General features: G+C 51.3%; 1 protein-coding gene across 4 annotated transcripts; it reads right to left on the bottom strand.

The window, feature by feature from the left end:
* Window positions 1-447: 447 nt before the first annotated feature.
* Window positions 448-21,198, bottom strand: Ppp1r12c (protein phosphatase 1 regulatory subunit 12C). 4 transcript variants are annotated; one of them, XM_055595600.1, is made up of 22 exons: window positions 20,762-21,198; window positions 17,166-17,296; window positions 16,967-17,085; window positions 9,440-9,599; window positions 5,664-5,808; window positions 5,508-5,582; window positions 4,526-4,599; window positions 4,323-4,450; window positions 4,134-4,207; window positions 3,733-3,885; window positions 3,586-3,653; window positions 3,020-3,133; window positions 2,725-2,815; window positions 2,425-2,508; window positions 2,288-2,348; window positions 2,049-2,134; window positions 1,919-1,959; window positions 1,739-1,841; window positions 1,542-1,646; window positions 1,310-1,360; window positions 1,167-1,217; window positions 448-1,087 (listed from the first exon to the last, which is right to left on the bottom strand). In XM_055595600.1, exons 1-22 carry the CDS (start codon window positions 21,104-21,106, stop codon window positions 1,001-1,003), a joined length of 2,346 nt encoding a protein of 781 aa, XP_055451575.1. In that variant the 5' UTR covers window positions 21,107-21,198; the 3' UTR covers window positions 448-1,000. The 4 variants fall into 4 exon arrangements, with proteins under 4 accessions (XP_055451575.1, XP_055451577.1, XP_055451576.1 ...); XM_055595602.1 differs by having other exon boundaries at window positions 1,739-1,811; XM_055595601.1 differs by having other exon boundaries at window positions 2,049-2,131.
* Between the last annotated feature and the right edge of the window lie 330 nt (window positions 21,199-21,528).

Here is a 21,528-nt window from a genome sequence, read left to right as displayed (position 1 = left end):
CCTGGCCCCAGCTGTTCATTCCTGTGACACCAGTAAGCAGAACAGACAGAGCTGAGCTGGCAGTCACTCCCAGTGACTGGGAGTATAGGTTACAGGATGGAGGCATGATGCCTCTCAAGACTAGTTCCTGCCCTGTCCCAGCCAATGTAGCCACGAAGATCTGCAGGACTTCGTGCCATCACATATTCCTTTCCCAGAGATGAAAAACTTGCAGTTTTTTTATGTGAACCATTCCACATTATCAATGCTAGTTACCAACCCCACTCCTTTCAGAGGAACTGAGGGCAAATCTGAGTGCCCCAACACTGTATCATCTGGGATTCTTTGCTCACTTTAGTTAAGTACCCTCCCTACACCTGTGAGCCACCTCCTAGCCACCCACTGTACCCCATCACAATGGGCCTGAACACACAAGCAAGAAACAGCATCCTCCACCCAGCAGGAGACTAAGTGGCAATGTCACGACTTTATTTGTGGTGCCTGTGCTTTGTCTCAAAAATACCTTCTCCTCCTCCCCTGACAATGGGTGGAGAGGAGGCAGCAAAAATAGAAGACACCCTCCCTATTGCACATGGACCCCGTATACAGGCCCACCTGGCAGGGGCCAGTGGGACTCTTGGCACATTCCTGGATCCCTGCTGGGGAGGATAGGGGTGCTGGGTAGCATCACACGTGAGGTGAGACCCCGGGGCAACCACTCTGCTCCTGGATACTGATCATTGCATTTCTTGGTCCTTGCTTCCTTCTTGGTCCCATTTCTGGTGCCTGTCCACTCTCAGCAATGTCTCCCTACCTGGCTCAGCCTCCCACCTCCATCCTGGCCTCAGAGGGCCCCTCTTGGTTCCTGGGGACTCTGTGCTTTCCTCCCGGATCTGAGATCCTGAGAGGTTATGGCTTCTCAGCAACTTCCCCCGGAGCCCTGTCACTCATGTTCACTCGGGGGAAGGGGTGCGTGTGTCAGAAGCAGCTGTATAAATATGGTGCAGGAACTCCTCCAGAGTCACTTGGATAGTTTGCTAATGACGCGGATCAACGCTGCATTCTCGTCTTTGAGCCGCTGGTTGTCAGCCCGCAGGTCAGACAGGGCCTAGGACACAGGGTGGAGTCAGCTGGCTAGTGCTAGGCAGGCTGGGCTCTACCCACTGCCCATCACAAGCCCCAATCACCTTCAGCTCCTCCTCCAGCTCTGCTGCCTTGCGCTCCAGGGCCCTGCGCTCCTGCAAGGCATGGGGCAGGTTCAGAGCAGGGTAACTACAGGGGGCAGAGGAAGTCTGGGACATAGTGGGCCTACCCCAGCAGCCCAACTCACAAATCTCTCCAGCTCCAGGAGCGCGGGCCTCTCAGCAAAGCGTTCCTGCCGCTGATGAGGACAGAGAAGACCTGGGGTCAGGAGCTACCTCCTTACTCCACTAGTCCAGCCAGAGTTTTATCACTAGGGGAAGGAGCCCTCCAACCTCCCAGGCAGACCCAGGCCCGGAGCCACCGGAGCTCTGCCCTCACTATTCCCAACACAGCTGGGCTCTGGGTGTCTGCCTCTGTACCTGTGTGGCCCGCTCCAGCTCCACCTTGAGCTGTGCCAGCCGCAGGGTGGTCTCTGTCAGGGCCTCTCGAAGCCGTTCATTCTCTCTGCGAAGCTCCATGTACAGCTGGGAACACAGAAGAGGCAGGCAGGCTCAGAAGGGGCAGTAAAGGGGCAACCAGAACAGGGTAGTGTGGGGCACGGGCTGGGATGCTGCACCTTCCGGAAGCCTCCATCAGGCTCTTCTTGTTCCTGCTTGGGTTCTAGGTTGAGGTCTCTCTGTGAGCGCTGCCTGTGGACGGTGGAGCCAGCATCCATAGTGCTGGACCAAAGGACAGGCCTTAGGGACCCCGCTCTGCCCAGAGATGTGATCCAAGCCCCATGCATGACCCAGCCTACCTGCATTCTGGACTTCCTTCTGCAGGCCCCGCCTCCTCCCCCTGCAGAAGATCCCCAAGAGTTTAATCTCTACCCAGTGTCCAGGCCTGCCCTCCCTCCAGCCCACCTACCCTCCACACAGTATCCTCACCTCTGCTGGGCCCCTCCGCTCATGGCCGACTTTTCGGTGTTCCCTGGCTGCCTGGGGTCCTTGGCCCTGCCCGTCGGGCGCCTCTGCTGGGGAATTGGCGGGAATCAGCCCAGACACTACTACAGGAGCCCTTGTCTACTGTACAGGGAACCCAATTTAGTCTTCCAGTTAACAAAAAGACCTTATAGGAGAAATAGGATGGCTCCCTGGGGAACTATTTCCCAGAAAGCAGGCCTCACCTCTCTGGGCAGGGCCCTCAGCATTCTCCACTCCAGGGACACGAGGTCTCCGAGAAGGGTCCTGCCAGGAAGGAGCACACCAAGTCAGAAACAGGGAAATAGGTTCCATCCACCCCACTTTACCTGACCTTGCTCACCAGGCTAGGCAGGGCAGGCTGTTCTGGCTCTGGAGCCTTCCCTGCCACCTTCTCTGCTTCCTTCAAGTCTGTCAAAGTTACACCCTAGCAGAGAGAACATAGTCAGGGGAAAAGGCCTAGACTCTGATGGGATTCAAGTTTGGGTCCCTAATCCTCTTCCCTTAGACCCAAGAGCACAGACCCCAGCCTTCTCCCTGAGACCCAAGAGCACAGGCCTAGCCCTCCTCCACCATACCCAGGAGCACAGACTCAGCCCTCCTCCACCATACCCAGGAGCACAGGCCCAGCCCATCCCCACACCTGTGTGGACCTCCGAGACTGTCGCATAAGGCGGGAGCGAGCCTTCCGCTGAGACTCAGACTCCTCATCACGCACAGGCATCTGGTAGGACCTGAGTGGAGAACCACAAACTGAGAGTGCGCTGTCCCCTGGGTGCTGTCACACCTGTGTATGACACTTTAGAAGGATACACTTTCTGGCAGAGAACATTTCAATTCTCGTAGACCTTGGACACACAGTACACCAGAAGCCTACCCAGAATCCCGAAGATCCCCAAACACTACTGTGTAAGTACTACTTTCCCTAGCCTCTTTACCTCCGGCGATCCCTCGAGTCGGCCAGGGGTGCTGCAGAGGCTGTGAGGACATTTGGCTCCCTCCTGGAGGGTGGAGCCGAGTGATCCAAAGAAGGAGGCGTGGTAGCCTCACACCTGCATGGATTCATTCATCAGCAAATATTCCTCAAGCCTGCATTCTGTGCCAGGCATGGGAGAGACCAGAGAATAAACTAGTCATAACTTCTGAACAGAGTCATTTCTGGGCAAAACAAACAGTAGCCAAAACGGCAAGTCTGAAGCATGGAGAGAAAAGTGCTTGTAGAAAACTGAGAACAAGACAGGGACATGTTCTGTGTCAATGTCAGTAAGGCAGTCCTGGGAGGCCCCACGGAGAAGGTGGCATATAAGCAGACACCAAGAGGTAGGAAGAGCCCAAGCCAACCCTATGGTTTCCACAGGAAGTGCAAAGGCCCAGGGCAGACAGACCACAGTGGCCTGGGAATTTTACAGTGAGCATTTATTTGATGCATCCTAAGGATTTTCTCGGGATCTCAAGTGCCAGGATAGAACCAGACCTGCCCCCTTACCCTACCCCTGGTACTTACAAGGTAAAGGGCTCTGGCACTTTCTGGGCAGGGGTAGGGGTTACTCTGGCAAGACGGGGCTCCCTGGCCTGGAGAGACAGGAGAGAAACAGGAGGTACTCTCTGTCCCAAGGGAAAAGCCTGCCCTGACCCCCTTCATGACACCTACCTGAGTGGAGGCCTTTTCAAGGACAGAGGAGGAGGCTGAGCGCTGCAGACCAAGAACTCCCTCTGTAACCCTCCTTTCTGAGGGACCAAGAGCAGTAGAGCTCCCTGTCTTCTGAAGACCAAAGCGCCTGGAAAAGGGAGCCTCTTCTGGCAGCTGGGAGAAGAGGAAGGTCTCCATTACTGAGCAAAGCAATGATCCCTCTCCCCACAGCCTCAGAATGCAACTCCAGGAGAACCACAGTAAATCACAGCCATGGCAGGTCCCACCAAACAAAATCATTCTTTATCCACAAGGACCTAGGAACCAGGTCAAGAGGCCACCTTCCTGACCACCGTGTAAGTATTTACAACATCCCACCCACTGCCCCAAACCTCACATCAGCTCAGGGTTGTGAGACTCACCACAGGACTCTTGGGGCTGGAGGACACAGGGGAAGACACACCATTGAGGGCTCTTGGTTCCATAGATGGGTGCTCTGTGGCACAGGAACAGAAAGAGATGGTCATGGGAGATGCCAGCTTTCTCTGATATTGAGTCCCAGGAATCTAGGCCCACCACTCCTTCCCAGATCCAGAGTCTAGTATCCCTACCAGCTGGGGCTTCCTCTCCCTCATCCTCATCCCGAATAGGGAGAGCCCCTGCCCCACCAGGCCGGCGCTCCTTCGATAGATCCTGCAGAGAGATCTTCTCACGGCTGCTCAAACGACACACGGAGCTCCTAGGGAAAGGACAGGATGTCAATGTCCAAGGCTGGTAGTGAGTCCAGGCTACCCGAAGCTTAGGCATTTCTCACCTTCTGTGCTTGCTGTTTGAGGGCACCTGTGGCTCCTGGCCTCGGCTCTGAGTGGCTTCCTTTTGGTTCCGAAGCTACAAGGATGAAAGGGGGCAACTGGGGAGGGCCAGAGAACACAGTCCCTCCTGGATCTCCTGGCTGCCCCCTCTCGGTGCCACCTCCCCACCTCGGTGGCCATCACACGTAACTGGGCCACCCGCACTTTATGGAGCATTCTGAAAACACTGGGAACTCAGGATCCTGGCAGCACACCATATCTGGGGCTTATCAAACTCTCTCAGGCGTGGCCTGATCCAATTTGTCACTGGCCGCCTAGAGGGATTCCTCTACTCCCCAAGGCAAGCAAGCTGCTCAACCTCCTCCCTACCCTTCGGTCCATCTAGGATGCTGGTCAGCTGCTAGCAGCGCAGGCCAAGCGGCTCTTTGTTGCCTTTCCGGTCATCACAGAGAAGCTCTCAGCTCAATGACAGTTCCATCGTCCCAGACTAAATAAGGTCTGTTGTCATAAGCCACATCTTGCCACGGCAGCACTCCACTAGAAATGCCCATGCCCTCCTTATACCTCAGTGTGCCAGGGACTCCTCTCTGGACAATGTTCCCAATGGTTCTTCCTAGAGAGTTCCCACAATGCCTGGGCCATCTCACTGCATACTAAATTCCAGCCCATGCCATCTGCCTGGAGCCCGCTTCTCTCTCTATTTTTCCAGCAAAAGTGCTAGCTAGAGACACTGGAGGAGGATGGGTCCAACCTGTGTCACTGCCGTCTCCCCATCAAGCAGGCAGGAAACTCTGGGCACAGCCTCACCTCCTCTATGTAAGCAGAGGGGACCCTTTCACAGACTTTCACCCGAGGTAGGCCACCAGGTGGGGACAGCAGGTCCCAGGGCTGAGGGTGTCATGGGACAAAGGAAGTCAGCCTTCCCAGTTACTGTTACCTCCTCAGAGATGCCAAGTAAAGAGGCAAACTAGAGTCGAGACTCACGTCCTCCTGTTTCTGGGCTAGTTCCTCCAAAAGGTTCATCACTTCCTCATCAGCCAGGTCACAGGGACGCTGCCCCTGAGTGGGGCAAGGAGGTAGATGATGATGGTGTATGGGCTTCTCTCCCTACCCTGCCCCACCACCCGAAAGGGCCCTCACCGCGTGGGTCAGCGAATCCATGCCCCCACCATGCTCAGCCAGCAGACGGCATGCGTCCTCCACGCCCCAGTGGGCTGCTGCATGTAAGGGTGTCCAGCCATCTCCATCCCGGAGCTCTGTGTCGTAGCCAGCTTGGAGTAGCAGCCTAAGGGATAGGGAGGCTAGGGTCAAGGGTCAAGCTAGGCCAATGGCTGATTTAAAATTCTATTCTGTGGCCACAGTACTACCAATCAACAGAAACACTACTGGATTTGCTGGCAACCAGCCCTCCCCAAACTCCTCTGCACAACTGAGCCCTCCCTTCAACAAGGAGATACAAATCAAAACTACAAGAGGTTCCTCATACCACAGGGATCCTACTCTTCAAGCCCAGGTTAAAAGACTTAGAGCAGTGGTAAGAGGTGATGAGTTAGAGACAGGACTCTCCCACTAAGCCAAGACTATTAAGAGGAACCAATTCTGGAACCAAGCTGTTTTAGAATACTGGTTCTCAACAGTGTGACGCACCAGATACATACAGACAGACAGGCATACATACATACAGAAAACAAACAGATAGACATATACACACACAGTGTCAAGCACTTCATCTATACATCCATACAGACAGACACATACACAGTGTCAAGCACCACATACTGACAGACAGACACACACACAACTGCACACATCATCACTGGAGTCCGAACTTAGAGGTAAACAGGTAGCATCAGTGGGTGGGGCTGAGAGGTTGCTCAACCTCCAACACACAGGACAGCCCCACCACAGAATGGCCAGATCTAAAACATCAGAATGCTGGATATGAAAGAGCCTGGCTCAGCCAATGACCTTCCAGAAAGTAACAATCAGGGAGCTCTCCAAATCCAGCATGGGGCAAGGCATTTTGTTTTGTTTTGGATGGAGGGAGGTTCCGAGCTAGTTTCTCTGTGGAGCCCTGGCTGTCCTGGAACTTGCTCTGTAGACCAGGCTGGCCTCACACTCAGAGAGGTCTACCTGCCTCTCCCTGAGTGTTGGGATTGAAGGCATGCAACACCACAGCCCAGCTTCGAGCCCTCTTTGAAAGAAGTGAAGTGAGCTCCTGTGTCAGTGAGCAATGTGTCAAGCACGGGGAGGCAAAGACACTTACACACTGCAGGGCACTAGGTCCTGTCTAGCTCTGAGACCCCCGCGTTTCCCAAGAGTCCCTTGCTCCCCTGCCCCAAGGAATGCTGGGCTTCTTGCTATATTCCCCCATGCTGGGCCACTAGCTCTGCTCTCCTCCTGGTGAGTATCCTAGGAGCCTGCAGCATGTCACCCAGTCAGGGCCCCTAATTCGCCAGCACTTCCTCAGCCAGAAGTTTCTTTGCTATCCAGTCTGCCAGAAGGCCCTCCCTATTATACGCTATTTATATCCTCCCAAGGCCAAGATCTTCTTTTTATAAACTTAAAGTTTTATTTACTCTGACTGTGTGTGCATGCAACATGTGTGAATGTGAGCACGCATGCCATAGCACCATGACGATCACAAGACAGTATTCAGGGACTGGTCTTGTCCTTCCACCACCGGTGCCAGCACCTAATGCATGTCACCAGGCTCTTGTGTGGCAAGCACTTTTATCCACTGAGCCATCTCACTGGTCTAGAAGCCAAGGTTTTCAACTGGACCCTGCCATACCCCCAGAGGACTATGACAATGTCCAAGGTCATCTCACAACTAGGTCAAGGGAGCTCTGGCACCAGGTGGGCTTTCAATGGACAGGACAGCCATCAGAACAGAATGACTGGGCCCACCACGTCTCCACCATTGCCTATGGTGGTACATATCTGAAATGCCAGGAAGGCATGCCACAATGGCAGTCTGAGCCCAGCCCAGGCTAGCAGACATCAAGTGAACAGTTACCTCTACTCAATGAGGAGAGTCACAGTAAGACTTTTAATAAGTCAAAAATAATAAATAACAGCAAATGCAGTAACAGGTGAGTACAAATACAAACCACACAAGGAGGCTGAGACAGGAGAGTAGTGAGTTCAAGGCCAGGTACACGACATATCAAGTATCAAGCTAGTCAGTACTACACAGCAAGATCTCATCTTGATTTAAAAAGAAGAAACTACAGAGAGGGAGGCAAGCACATTGGCTCTCACCTCCAACCCCAGAGGGAGGTGAAGGAAGAAAGATCAGAAATTCAAGACTAATGAATAGGAGGCTATCCTTGACCAACATGAGGTATTGACTGAAAAGACCAAATAAACACAAAAGTTATAATCAGCGAACTTTTCCCCAGGGCTGGGATTGGAACCCAGACCACATGCTAGGCAAGTGCTCTTTCACTAGGTCACCCCAGCCTCTCACAAGCAGACTCCAGGTAAGCATCTGACGAGATGACCTGCGCCCAGCTCAACAGATATTCCAAAGTCCCGGTGCTTCAGTTCCATGACAAGAGAATGAAGCTGTCCACAGTATCGACACTTTCTCCACTTAACAGTCCCCAGGAACTGTGGAGACAGCTCAGTGGGTAAAGCATTTAAACATGAAGACAGATGTTCTGATCGCCAGCATCCACTGAAAGACTAAGTGGACACAGCAGCACCTCTATCATCCCAGTGAGTAGAAGGCAGAGATAGGAAAACCTCAGAGGGAGATGGCTAGCTAAACATGCCAAAAAGGCAAGCTCAGGGTTCAGCCAGAGACCCTGTCTCAACATGCAAGGTGGAGAACAACTAGAGAAGATTCGCCATCAACCTGCGGCCTCCACACACACAAATGTGCACCCACACATACAAGTGCCCACACACATGCACATCATACAACCATTAACCACATACATGGCTGTGTAAAAACAAACCAAGTTTTCCTTGTCACTAGGAATGCTCAATGATGAGAACTGGGTAAATGGAACACAGGCAATAAGCACTGCATAAACTTCTGGAATGTTCTTCTGAAAAGGAACAGACCTTGCTCCCTTGCCTCTGCTTCTCGCTGACCTCGGATGTAGATGCAATGACAGGTGAGACAAGCCACAGTGGATCACATCCACACGTGGGAAGCATGCTGGAGAAGGGTGTAGCCTCTGCACTCTGCTTAGGGCATTCTGTCCCCCAAAAGGGATGGGCTCAGAGCTTAACCTTAGACCTGGCACTCATACTGAAAGCAGAGGCTAAAGCCTCTCTGTCAGGAGCAGAACTATGCAGACATGCTATGCATCTGAGGGTGGCACAAGGTCTTAAATACTGCCTGAGAAAACCTACCTACAACCTCACCAGTATGAAATGCAGAAAGGCACAGAGGTTCATCTTAACTCCATTTGGGGTTTCTACGATAGAATCCCAGAGGCACTAGTCTCAAACTCAGCATGTAGACAAGTCTGTCCTTGAAATTCCAGTAATTCTGCCATGTCTTCTCAAGTGTTGTGATCATAGTACTGTATACCATCATATAGGGCTTTTTCTTTTCTTTCTTTCTTTTTTTGAGACAAGGTCTTGCTATATATAGCCTGGGCTAGCCTAGAACTCACAGCAATCCTTCCTCAACCTCCCAAGTGCTGAAATTAAAGGCATGTACCACCATGCCTGGTTTAATGACATTTTTTAAAGATTGATTTTACTTTTATGTATATGAATGTTTTTCATACACGTAAATTTGCACACATACATACATATACAGACAAATAAATGTAGTTTTGAACCCTTTGAGCACAACTAGAGAGAGAGAAACCCTTGAGTTTAGGTGTATAAACAAGAAAAGGATAAGAACCCCAAGAAGCTTCAAGGCAAAGCAATCCCTCTGCCTAGCTCACCTCATCACCTCGATGTAGCCCTTGGCAGCAGCCACATGCAGGGCAGAGGCCCCAGTGCGGGGGTGCCGGGCCTCCGGCATGGCACCCCCATTCAGCCAGCACCTTGTGTCATGAAGCAGCAGTTCTTCTTCAGCCCGCTTGGCTGCCTCGACATCCACACCTGGGAGAATGAGAAGGTGACAGGTGCGCTCATCCAAGATTTTCTAGAAGGGTTCACAGCTTAACCCCATGATTCGTCAAGTCTATCTCATCCAGTTCCCTGCTTGGACTCTGGAGAACTGCTCTGACACCGGGTTTCCGTGGTCTCTGCAGACCTGGGTATCACTGAGGGTCTTTAAGACACACACTGGGAATGACCCATATCAGTTAATAACCTGTTTATTATAGAGTTTTGTCTCTTAAATATAAAACCTTACGTTCCCCAAGCAAACCCAGCACCTGATTCCATCTAAGTTTTCCTATCCCTCCCACTATAATCCATAATCCAGCACCTTCACACTGTGACTACTTACTGGTTTCTTTCCCTCCTAACTGTGATAAACGAAGCAAAATTTCACTGTGTAGTTGTATGTGGTGGCTCCTACCTCTAATTCCAGCACTCGGCAACGCAGGATGGTTGTGATGAACCTGAGAACAGCCTGTCTACAATGGTGAGTTTCCTTTCTTTAATGTATGAGTATTTATTTTCACATGCATAGCTCCAACTTAAATGCAATGTTTACAGCACACATATGATGATCAAGATTTAAATGTTTAATGAATTCTTTCCCCTTTTTTATATTTCTTCCATCTATTTATTTATTTATTTGGGAAGAAATAGATATTTATATATAAGAAATATATAGATAATATATATATAGTATACATCCTACATAGAGAATATATATAAGATGTGTACATATTTTTTTTTCTTTCTTTCTTTTTTTATTTTTACATCCTGACCGCAGTTTCCCCTCCCTCCTCTCACAGTGAGTTTCAAGCCAACCTGGACTATACAGTCAGATTCTGTCATTAAAACCAATAACAACAACAACAACAAAACCCCAGCAGGCTGGAGAGACCGCTCAGCGGTTAAGAGTACTGGCTGCTCCTCCAGAAGTCCAGATTCAATTCCAGCATCTACATGGCAGCTCACCACTGTGGGTAACTCAGGGGGTCCATGGCACCGGGATGCATTCAGTGCACATAATCTGTTCACGCAGGCAAACGACCCATTCATATAAAATAAAATAACTAAATCTTAAAAAACAAACCAAAATATCCCAGTCCTTGGGAGGCTGAGGCAAGTGAATATCTGAGTTCAGGGCCAGCCTAGTCTATATTGAGCTGCCCAACAATTTTCCCACCTCGCTTTAGAAACTGGGAGTACAAATGTGTACCAGTGCCACCAGCTTTCTACAAAGATGGAAATCTGGCTCATAATATTCGTGTACCTAACATTTTACTGCCTGAGCCATCTCCTCAGTTGCCCTTAATGTTTTAATTGCACTCAACTTGAGTATTGGTTGTTGTTTGGTTTGTGTGAGACGGAGGGAGGGAGGGAGACAGAGGGAGAGAGAGAGAGAGAGAGAGAGAGACATATCCCAGATGGGCCTGAAAGCCACTACATGGCCAAGGATGAGCACCTGGTCTTCCTGCCTCCACCCCCAGGTGCTGGAATTGCAGGCTTATACCACCACATCTAGCTTGGGTGCGGCTGAGGGTCGAGCTAAGGGCCATGCTTAACAGGTAAGCGCTCTACCAACTAAGCCATATGCCAAGCCTACAACTTGGAAATTTCAAACTACATTTGTGGCTCACCATGGATTTCACTGACAAACACCTTCAGGTACCATCTGGCTTAAAAAAAACAAAGGAAATGAAGATGACTCAGCCATTAAAGGCTAGACTCAAAAGGAAAAAGACAAAAATCAGCACAAGGAGGTAAAATGCACAGACTCATTAGTTCAAGGTCAACTGGGACTAACAAAGCAAGATCCTGTCTCAAAACACTAGCCATCAGGGTTTGGTCCAGTGGCAGTATGCGTGCCTGGAATGTAAGGCCTCAAGTTCGACCCCCTACACACAATGGGCTAGTTTTCAGTCCCACTACACTCCCTCATAACCAAGGTAACCAACTGCTCCCTCAACACTTCCACCATAAAACTATAAATGAGATCCAAGAAACAACCTTGAAAGTTTGTAGGGATGTTCTCTCTCATCCCAGACCAAGGCCAACTCCATCAAGACATCAGCTGAGCTTCGTACTACCTGGTAGCAGCCAGGTCCATGTTCGTGTCTCCTGACCAACCAGAGCTTCCCTTGCAGTGGCAGAGCTACAGAAATGTGTGGCTAAAGTCCCTCTGCAGCACAGTCATGGAGAACAGGGCAGGGAAGGCCAGGACCGCCCTCTTCCTCCAGATTCTTGCTTCCTTAAAGGGAGTCACCCACAGTTCTACCCTACTGTGGCAGGGAAGGGGAAGGGCGGAGTTCCCTTGCTTTTCTTCAACCACCAGACAGTATTCCTGTGCATGCGCAAGGGTGTCCTGCACTTTCCACACAGCCAGGACCTGCTTGTGTTGTTCCAAGTTTTTCTTGCACAGGCTGTTTTGGGCTGGCTGGTTAATTGGGAGTTTTATGTGTACCTGTGTGTTGCTCATATATATGTCTATGTATATGTGTGTCTGGTGCCACAGAAGGCCCAAAGAGGGAGTCAGATTCCTCTGGAACTGGAGTTACAGGTGCCATGTGGCTGCTAGGAACTGAACCCAGAGGACCAGCAAGTGCTCTTAACCACTGAGCCATCCACCCCTCCACCTTGTCTTGAGAGTGGATCACTCATTGCTTCAGCTAGACTGACTGGCCTGCATTTCCCAGGGATCCTTCTATATCTGCTTCCCACACCTGCTGGGACTACAGGTGCTGGCTGGCCTTGTCTATGTGGGTGCTGGAGATCCAAACTCAGGACCTTAGTTTGTGCAAGTCCTTCTACTGACTTAGCCACATTCCCAGTCCTGAAAATGAAGGTGTGTGTGTGTGTGTGTACTGAATTTGCAGTAAGAAAAATGTTTATTATACTTATTCTATTGTGTGAATGTAGTGAATGTGCACTCAGGCACATACATGAAGTCAGGGGACAGCTTGCAGGAGTCAGTTCTCCCCTTCCAACAAGGGACCCATGGACTAAAATCAGGGGTCAGGCTTGGTAGTGAGTGCCTTCACCCATGGAGCCATCTCACCAGCCTGAAAATAAAGCTTCAGTGGCACCCAGCCACATCTGTTTTTTTCTCATCTTATCCCTGGCTCATTTCTCTGTATAGCAGCTGGTAAAGTCATAACAGGGACTGTATGCCCTGTAAGGCATGAAAAATGTACTGGAAAAGTCAGCTGACCCCTGCTGGGACCACTTGCTTATAAATCAGGTGGTCATCCGCTGTCTGGTGGAAGTGCCAACCTTTCAGTCTCACCAACAGTCGACACTGTGCAACAATCCTATGCACTCACACACCTAGGGGCACATACACCAGAAGAGGAGTTCAGGTAGGGAGCATCGACCACATTCAGCTCCTGCCTGGGCATTCCCTCCAGGCACAGCCTTCCTGTTACTCTGGCTTCTGCCTGTAACTATGACAGTCCTCTGTGCCTGTCTTTGCATGGTGCACTCCTCATCTATCCTTCCTGACCTGCAGCCTGGCCCACAACAGAACTGCTAGGACCCGGCAGCACCCACTCTTCCTCCTTCAGTAACCACATCCTGACTTTCCTCGCCCACTTGAGTTCCGAGTGACTCTGCTCAAAGCTTAGTCACAGGGTGACAAGCCCTCCAGCCCAGTGATGGGCTCTGGGTCTGACATGAGGTCACGTGCCAGAGCATCACACAGAGCACTGTGGCTCATGGAATAGGGCTACGGTGACCCAGTTGGGCATTGGCCTGGCAAGGTGCCAGGAGCCTTGCTAAGCACCTCAATGAGAGAAAGCACCTCATGTGAGGCCAAAGCAGCTGGTGACATTAGGAATCCATCTCCAAAGACCAAAATGCTAGGCCTTGGAAACATGGCTCAGTTGGCAACATGCTCACCACACACACATGAAAATTACCAGCACCAATGTAAAATGCTAGACATGGTGGTACACCTGTAAGCCCAGCACTGAGGAGGGGAGGACAGGAGGATCCTTGGATTCACTGGCAGCCAAACTAGCCCAATCATCAAGCCCTAAGCTACTGAGAGACCTGTCTCAATAATCCAGGTGTGCTTCTTAGGAACATTCCAGATTGACCTCTGGCCTCGAAACATGCATACATGTACATACACAGGCATATGAAGAACTAAATTCTGCACACATTAAACAGTAACTCTATCCTCCCACATTTTTATTATATTCATTTATTTGTATGTGTGGAAATCCCATGACAATTTGTGGGATCAGCTCTCTGCTTCCACCACGTGGGTCCAAGAGACCAAATGCAGTTGTCCAGCTTGGCACCAAGTGCCTTGACCTACTGAGCCATTTAGCCAGGTCCCTACCCCCTTTTGTTTAGTTTCTTGAGTCAGGGTTTCTCTGTGTAGCGCTGGCTGTCCTAGAACTCACTATGTAGATCAGGCTGGCCTCAAACTCAAGAGATTCACCTGCCTCTGCCTCCCAAGAGCTGGGTTTAAAGAGATGTGGTAGAATTAAAACCACCACACCCGGCTCTACTCCCAGGGTTGTCAGCACCTGGAAAGCACATTTGATGCTCTACCCCTATGAATTTGGGAGCTCTACTATTTTCTTTACTCTCAGCATCTCTCGAAAGTATAAACTGCACACTTGTCTTTGTGTGTCTGCCTTACTTCATTTAAGTCCTTAAGGTTCAACCATGTTGTTAGGTGTGTCAGTTTCCTTCCTTTTAAAGGATGAACAGTATATTTGATCCGTATGGACCACATTTTGCTTATCCATCCACCGATGGACTTCCTACCTCCCTGGTACTGAGGATGGAATTCATACACTAGGCCAAGAGTCGAGGGCTGGACTTCTAAGCCACGCCCAAGCCCTAAGCTATTGTAAATATGCCTGCAGGTGGCTTTCTCATTGCCCAACACCACAAAATCAGAGAACCAGGCATGGAGGCTTACTACTGCAATCCCAGCACTCAAGAAGCTGAGGCAGGAGGATCTCAAGAGCACACTGGACTACACAGCAAGTTTTACAGCAGCCCAAGCAGACTAAGTAATTAATAAACAACAGATACCGTGGGTCTACCTCTTGGGACGCTTGTTTTGCCGTGTTGTAGTGCCAGGCACTGAACCTGGGGCCTAGACCATGCCTAGCAAGTGCTCTATCACTGAGGAACAGCCAGTCCCCTCCGTATATTTTATTCTTTTTATATTTTATACTTTATAAAATATTATAAAATATTTTTATAATTTATAAAAATATTATAAAAATATTTTATATTTTTATTCTTTTTAATTGTGTGTGCATGTGTATCTGTGCGGGGGCAGATGCTGGAACCAGAAAAGCTCGGAGGTATGAGACTCCCCCAGGTGCTGGAGCTACAGTGAGCCCAAATACTGCTGCTGTGAACTGAACCTGATCCTCTGGCAAAGCAAAAAGTGCTCTCAGGGACTGAGCCATCTCTCCAGCTTTTTTCTTTTTTAACTTTTTGAACAGTTACCCAAGTTGCCCAAGTTAGCTCACACTGCAGTTCAGACAGGCCTTGAACTCACAATTCATCAGGCCTGGCAGAATGGTATCTGAGAAATGCTGTATCAGCACTGGCAAGGGGAAAGCAGGGCGATGACCTCACCCTCATTGAAGCCTCTAAGTGGGAAAAGCTCAGGCCACAGCAACAAGCTACACTGTGGCTCTGGTAAAAGCCCCAGGCTGCCCCACCTCATTGTTAGAGAGGGTAAAGCAGCAGGGCCTGATGAGGGAGGTGCTTCCCTACGATCTAGGCAGAGTCTACATCAGCAACATAGTCTCAAAGGGCTGAGGCGTGGACTGCAGACAGGCTGCAGAGGGAAAAAGGAGAAGGGCACTGACATACCTATGTGCATGGAAGGGAGGAGCGCAGAACAAAACAGTAGCTGCAGTGCTGGCACACATGTATAATCCAAGTTCTCAAGAGGCCGGGGCAGGACTGCTCCAAATTCAAGGACAGCCTGATTATGTAGGAAGTACTAGACCAGCCAGGACTACACAGCAAGACACTGTCTCAAAAATGTAAACGGGGCTAATGAGGTGGGTCAGTGGTTAAGCACAGTGGATGCTCATCCAGAAGACCCAGATTCTATTCCCAGCACCAGGGTGGGTCACAGCCATCTGTAACTACAACTGCAAGAGATCCAATGGCATCTTCTGGCCTCCACAGGTACCAGACCTGTATGTGAAATACACACATACATGCAGACAAAACACCCACACACATAATTTAACAAACTCTATGATAAAGCCCAGAAGAGAATCTTTGGTGGTTGTCGTAGTACTGAGTCAACTTTTCTGAGTTTGAAGTTTCACCAAAATAAAATCAGGATCTCAGCTCTACCACTGTTACTCTCTGCTCCACTCTAACCCAGGGAGGCTTCTAACCTCTGACCTCCACCTCGCATCCCCAAGTGACTCACGGCCACCTGAAATTCAATATGCCAAGATGCTGAACCCATGTCTTTCCATCCTGGGTGGTAACCTGCAGGGACAGGGGAGCCTGAACTACGCCTCCCATGACCCATCTGTGCTCTGTCCCCTCTTACTTCCTAACTGGAAGCTCCCTGGCGTAGAGCTGAATCCAGGGTCCACTGGCATCTTATGTTCCTGGAGAGCCTGCTACACTGCAGAGCATCCCCAATCCAGCCTGCTTCCCGATCCCTTTCCTTCCAAGCCCTGCACTAGAGAGCTGAGAGCACACAGCTATGAGCCAATTTGTTTGTGTGCTCTAGATACATGTGCTGACAGGGTCTCATGCAGCCCAGGCTGGCCTTGAACTTACTATGTGGGGGAGCAGGGCCCTGAATTCCTGATCCTCCAGCTCCCATCATCTCCCAAGGCTAGGACTACAGGCATGTGCCACCACACCCTGCCTGGATACTAGCTTTTCAAGCAGGCAGAAAGGGATCTCAAGCCTCTTTAAGAACTTGCTATTAGGAAGATACATACCCCTTCCAGGAAAATCAATAGGGCCAGACATGGAGATTAAAGCTCCTAGCTCTCACTGAAAGAAACCAGGACACCATGGTGCTGGGAGCTCAGGGCAGAATCTCCATGCCCCAGTCCCTCCTACCATGTGATGGGATCCAGTCATCCTTATCCCTGGACAAGGCCTTGCTTGCTACCTCCATGCCTCAGTTCCTCAGGGCTGAAGTGACAAATAAACTCACAGAAGCTGTGTTCTTATTTTGTGTCTGGCAGTGTCTCACTAGACCCTTGACAACCCTGGGGACACATATTTGCACTCCCACTTTACAGGGGAGGAAACTGAGGCACAAGAGACCTAGAGTCCAAGGAAATGGTTTGGGCCTTTGAGCCCAGACTTCCAGATTCCAAACGCTCTCAATCCCATAGGCCCACCTCGACGGGTTATCTCTGCTTTCAGCAGCCCTTCCATGGCATCCGACTCAGCCAGGTCCAAAGGCAGGTCCCCGTCACTGTTGACAGCAGCGATGTTGGCCCCATGGCTCAGGAGGTACCTAGGGGCAGGGGACTGTCAGAGCTGCCAGGCCTGGACCCAACATCTAACCCAAGCCCTGCCCTTCAACCTTTGCCTCACCTGGCAATGTCCAGGTACCCACAGGAGGCGGCCACATGCAGAGGCGTCCAGCCCTCGTTGTCTGCCTGGTTCACAGTAGCGCCCTGCTCCACCAGGAAGCGCACAACTTCCAGATTCTCATCTATGCAGGCCTAAGGATGGGGACAGGCCCATCAGGTCTCACCTCAGCCAGCCAGGCCCAACAAGGAGACCAGGGGCGCAGGGCCAGTGAGGGGTGTAAATAACCCCTCCAGCATAGGCCCCAGGGGTCCTCCAGCCACCAGCTGCTTAAAACACCCCCAAGTTATCCCATGTGTAGGTCACTACAAGAAAAGTGCAAGAAAAGCTCATGAAGACTAGGAATAAGCTCCAGAAGGCAGACTGAAAACAGCGGCCATGGAAGAAGCAGGGCTGCGATCCCTGCATGTGACTGCTGAACATATTCTAGGAGATGGCGCCCAGAGCCCAGCATGTTCTCCGAAGGGACAGGGCACCTTGGGCAGACACACCCCAGGAATCATCTCCTGGGAAGAACCCAGGACCACAGAGGCATACTATCCATATCCAGGTGGTCGTGGCAAAATGCTCACCTACAGGTTTCCTCAGAACATCTTCTCCAAACACCCATACCCCACTATACTCCCACTCCCTTGCCCTTAGAACTGAAAACTTGGGAGAGGAAAGCCTCACCTAGGGACAGAGGAGAGAGCTGGTCCCAATCCCTGATGACCCTGGCTAGACCCTGGAACCACTCAGTCTAGGGAGGGGGTTGGGTATGGGATTCCTGGGTCCCCATGAAAATTAACCCCCTTCTTCAAACTCAACCATCTGGAGAAAGAAGAAAGGAGGCTACGAGGGCCAAGAGCATGAAGTCATGGAAATTCAGGCTGCAAAAGGGGGGCCACACGTGCCCTGGGAACAGGATGAACTCTGGGCTTCACTCTGGGCTCAGTTTATTTCTACCCTGTTGTCATGGTGATGGGAGGGGGGGCAAGGAGGCAGATGGGCTTTTCCCTTTCAAGGACCTGGCTGGGCACCGGCATCCATGTGAAAGATGCCTGAAGCTGGGCATGAGGGACCCAAGAATCCAGACCCACCTCCTCCTCCCTCAGACACAGAACTCTAGCCAATCTTCCTTCCTTACACCTAAGGGTACAGACTTGTCCCTCCGCCCTCAGACCCATGTGTTTGAGCTCCCAATCTCTCCCCTGTTCAAACCTAGGATTCTTAATTCCCAGCCGTGCCCCACTCCAGACCCAACTCATAGCCATTATTGGACAGGCAGATTACTGGATGAGGGGGAGAGAAAGGAGTGTCCCGGCCTTGTTGAGATAGAGGCAGGAAGCTGATGTCCCAAGGAGGTTTAGAACTGAAAATACATTCCCAGGTGTAGAAATCAGGAGACACTAGAAGTCACCAGACAGTGACCAAATGCCTCTGTCTTCCTGGGACTGAAACTAGCTCAGGGAACTTTCACTGCTAAAGCTAGAGCAGAAACTGGTAGTGGCACGACACTCACACCACAGCACACTGCAAACCCCAGCTCCCTCACACCAGCCCTATAAACCAACTGCTCTCTTTGAATCTGCTCTCCCAATCTTCAAGGCCCCTGCAAAGCCCTGAAGAGTGAATTCACCAAGGCATCTCCATAGTGGGAGGACAGTCCCACCTAGAAGGCTAACTGACAGGCCAGGCCTGAGGTTCCTGTCAGAGGTGGTGCTCTAGTGGTATCCTACAGATTCCGAAAAAGGGGGTGCAGTCAAAAGGAGGGCCAGGGACTTGGGTAATGTGTAAGTCTGAGCTGTTCTCCTGGACTGGTCAAAGATGCAGGGAACTAGTGCCCTGCTGTATGTTGAGGAAAATGACCAGACAGCAGTAGGAGCAAATTCCCAGGGTACACCTGCAGCTCATGCAGGCCCTAAGAAGGGCCCACATGACAACTCCCACCATAGAGTCCTTCTAGGGACATGGTGACCACTGGTCCCCATTCCACAGGTAAGAAAATTGAAGGACACAGAGAAAAGACACTCAAGATACAAGAGACAAGGAATGGACAGCCAAACTAACATTAGGTCAGTACTGACTGACTTGTTTTGGTTTTTTGTGACTAGGTCTCATGTGGCCTAGGATGACCTCAAGCTCACTGTGTAGCTGAACTTGACATTGAATTTCCAATCCTTCTGCTTCCACTTTCCAAGCACCTGATTTCCTGCATTCTAGGCAAAGACTCTGTGACCTAAGCTACATCCCAGCCCAGGACGGACAGATTCTGGCTGTTTTTCCTCTACTTGGATGTGTGAAAACTGAAGGTGTCAAACATCCTCCCTTTGTTTCCCATCTCCACAGGAAGCCAGGCTTCCCCTTCCAGGATCCCCTGTTTCCACAGGTGACTGAACCACGGAGATCCTAGCAAGAAGAGAGGACAACCCAGGAGATGGTGGCTGCCATGAAAGTACGCTACCCACCAGAAGACTGGCATTGGACCAACACTGAGACCAGATGGGGGAAGAACTGGGATGGCGGCTTTTGTGTGGCTAATCATGTCTCTGCTCGTGCCAACTGTGAATAAAAGCATCCTGCATCCATAAGGATGCAGGCATCACAAGGTGGTCCTCATTCTCAGGCACAGATCACTAGAAAAAAATAATCATGATGCCCAGGGTTTTAGTGGATGGTTTCTAGAATTCTCTGAAAGGTGATAGGGAAAAAAATCTAAGAGAGAGGGCATACGTTTTGAAGAAGGACACTGACCAAATAAAGTCTAAGAGATGATACAAGGACAGGCAACGCGGCCATGCCTGTAATTCCAGAAATGAGGGGAACAGAGACAATAGGACCGGCATCTGAGGCTGGTCTGGGCTACGTAGCAAGACCTTGTCTCAGGAAAAACAAGAGTTCGAGGCTAGCCCAGTCTACAAGGCGAGTTCCTGGACAGCCAAAGCTACACAGAGAAACCCTGTCTTGACAAACCAACCAGGAAAAAAAAGAGAGAGAGAGAGAGATAAGTAGCCTAGTTCAAGAGTTAATGCTTAGAAATTTCCAGAAAGGCAAATAATGTGGACAAAGAAAAAGTGAGTTGAGGAGAAACCTCTCTATGAGGTGGCAAGATCCCCAAAAGCGGGATTAAGAGAGAACTGAGTTAAGAGGACATTGGAGTTGAGAGTAGGAGAAAAGATAAAGATAGCATAGGATGACCCAACAGAAGAAGCGCCTCTCAAGGGAGCTAAGTGGTACACTGTCTAGAAGGGAAAAAGACCATCCTGAGACCGAAACAGATAGGACAGGTCATGGGGAGAAGAGAATGGCACAAGGTGGACCCTCAAAGAAGTGATAGAAGGACCTGGACCTAGAGAAAGAGGAGGGTCAAATCAGATTGCAAGAGAATGACCCTCAAGAACGACTGCAGCGCAGCCCAACAAGTACCAGCCAAGAAAGGAGAAACCTGGCCAGCGTAGGAACGGAAGTAAGCAATGCTGCAAAAGATGCACGGGAGAGAGATGACAGCACAGATGACAGAGAAGGGGCGGCCACAGAGCAGGCGGGCTTCTCAGCGAGGTCCCTCGGGACCAAGGATGGAGGATGCCTGGGTGGCGAAGACACAGAGCAGGGACGCTGACCTGGTGCAGGGCGCTGATGCCATCCGCGTTGGTGGAGTCGAGCACGGAGCGGGCAGACGGCGGGACTGCAGAGTCCGACGCAGGGCCGGAATCGGAGTCCGGGCCGGGGCCGGGGTCGGCCGCGCGAAGCATCAGGCGAGCCTCGTCCAGATCGCCGCCCGCACAGGCCGCCAGGAACTCGGCGGCTCGCTCGAAGCGGACAGTGCGGGCGCGCCGCTCCCCGGGGCCCGGCTCAGCGCCTGCCCGCGCCCCCCACTGCCGCAGCTGCTCCTGCCGCCGCTCACGGGCCGCCGCAGCGGCCGCCGACGGCCCCGGTCCCGCTGCCGGGCCATCCTCGCCGGACATCACGCCGGCCGCCCGCCCGCCCACCAACCGAGCGAGCGAGCGAGCGCCGGGCGAGGAACAGCCGCCACCCGCCCGCCCCGGGGGCCGCCGGGAACGGCGGAGGGCCTAGCACCGCCCAAAGGTTCGCCCGGCCTCCGCCCGGTATGTGACATCATGGCGCTGACCCAAAGTCCTCTGGGAAATGGAGTCCTGATGGAGACTTGCGTAACCATCGCTGAGGGTTGAGGGCGAGGAAGGAAGCCCCGTAGGGAAAGCTGTGAAGTGGAGTCCCCATTGAGGAGACTCCCATAACTGGCGCAGATAGGGTAGGGAATGAGGCAGCAGGCAGGCCGCCAGGAGTGCTGGGAAATGGATTCTATATAGATTCGCTATACCTTGAGACACATTTAGAAATCCAGGCTAGAAGGACGCTAACTGCCAAA

This window comes from Psammomys obesus, unplaced genomic scaffold (genome assembly GCF_907164565.1).
Source record: "Psammomys obesus unplaced genomic scaffold, mPsaObe1.curated_primary_1811, whole genome shotgun sequence".
NCBI lineage: Eukaryota > Metazoa > Chordata > Mammalia > Rodentia > Muridae > Psammomys > Psammomys obesus.
This window is presented reverse-complemented; position numbering and strand designations above follow the sequence as displayed.

What these genes read in the sequence shown, in the direction of transcription:
- Ppp1r12c (XM_055595600.1), bottom strand. Translation starts at nt 21,106, where the DNA reads ATGTCCGGCGAGGATGGCCCGGCAGCGGGACCGGGGCCGTCGGCGGCC. An exon ending in GGGTACCTGGACATTGCCAG is followed by an intron (nt 17,086 to 17,165) that starts GTGAGGCAAAGG and finishes CCCTGCCCCTAG; the next exon opens with GTACCTCCTGAGCCATGGGG. An exon ending in CCAGCCCCAAGAGTCCTGTG is followed by an intron (nt 3,886 to 4,133) that starts GTGAGTCTCACA and finishes CTCTTCTCCCAG; the next exon opens with CTGCCAGAAGAGGCTCCCTT.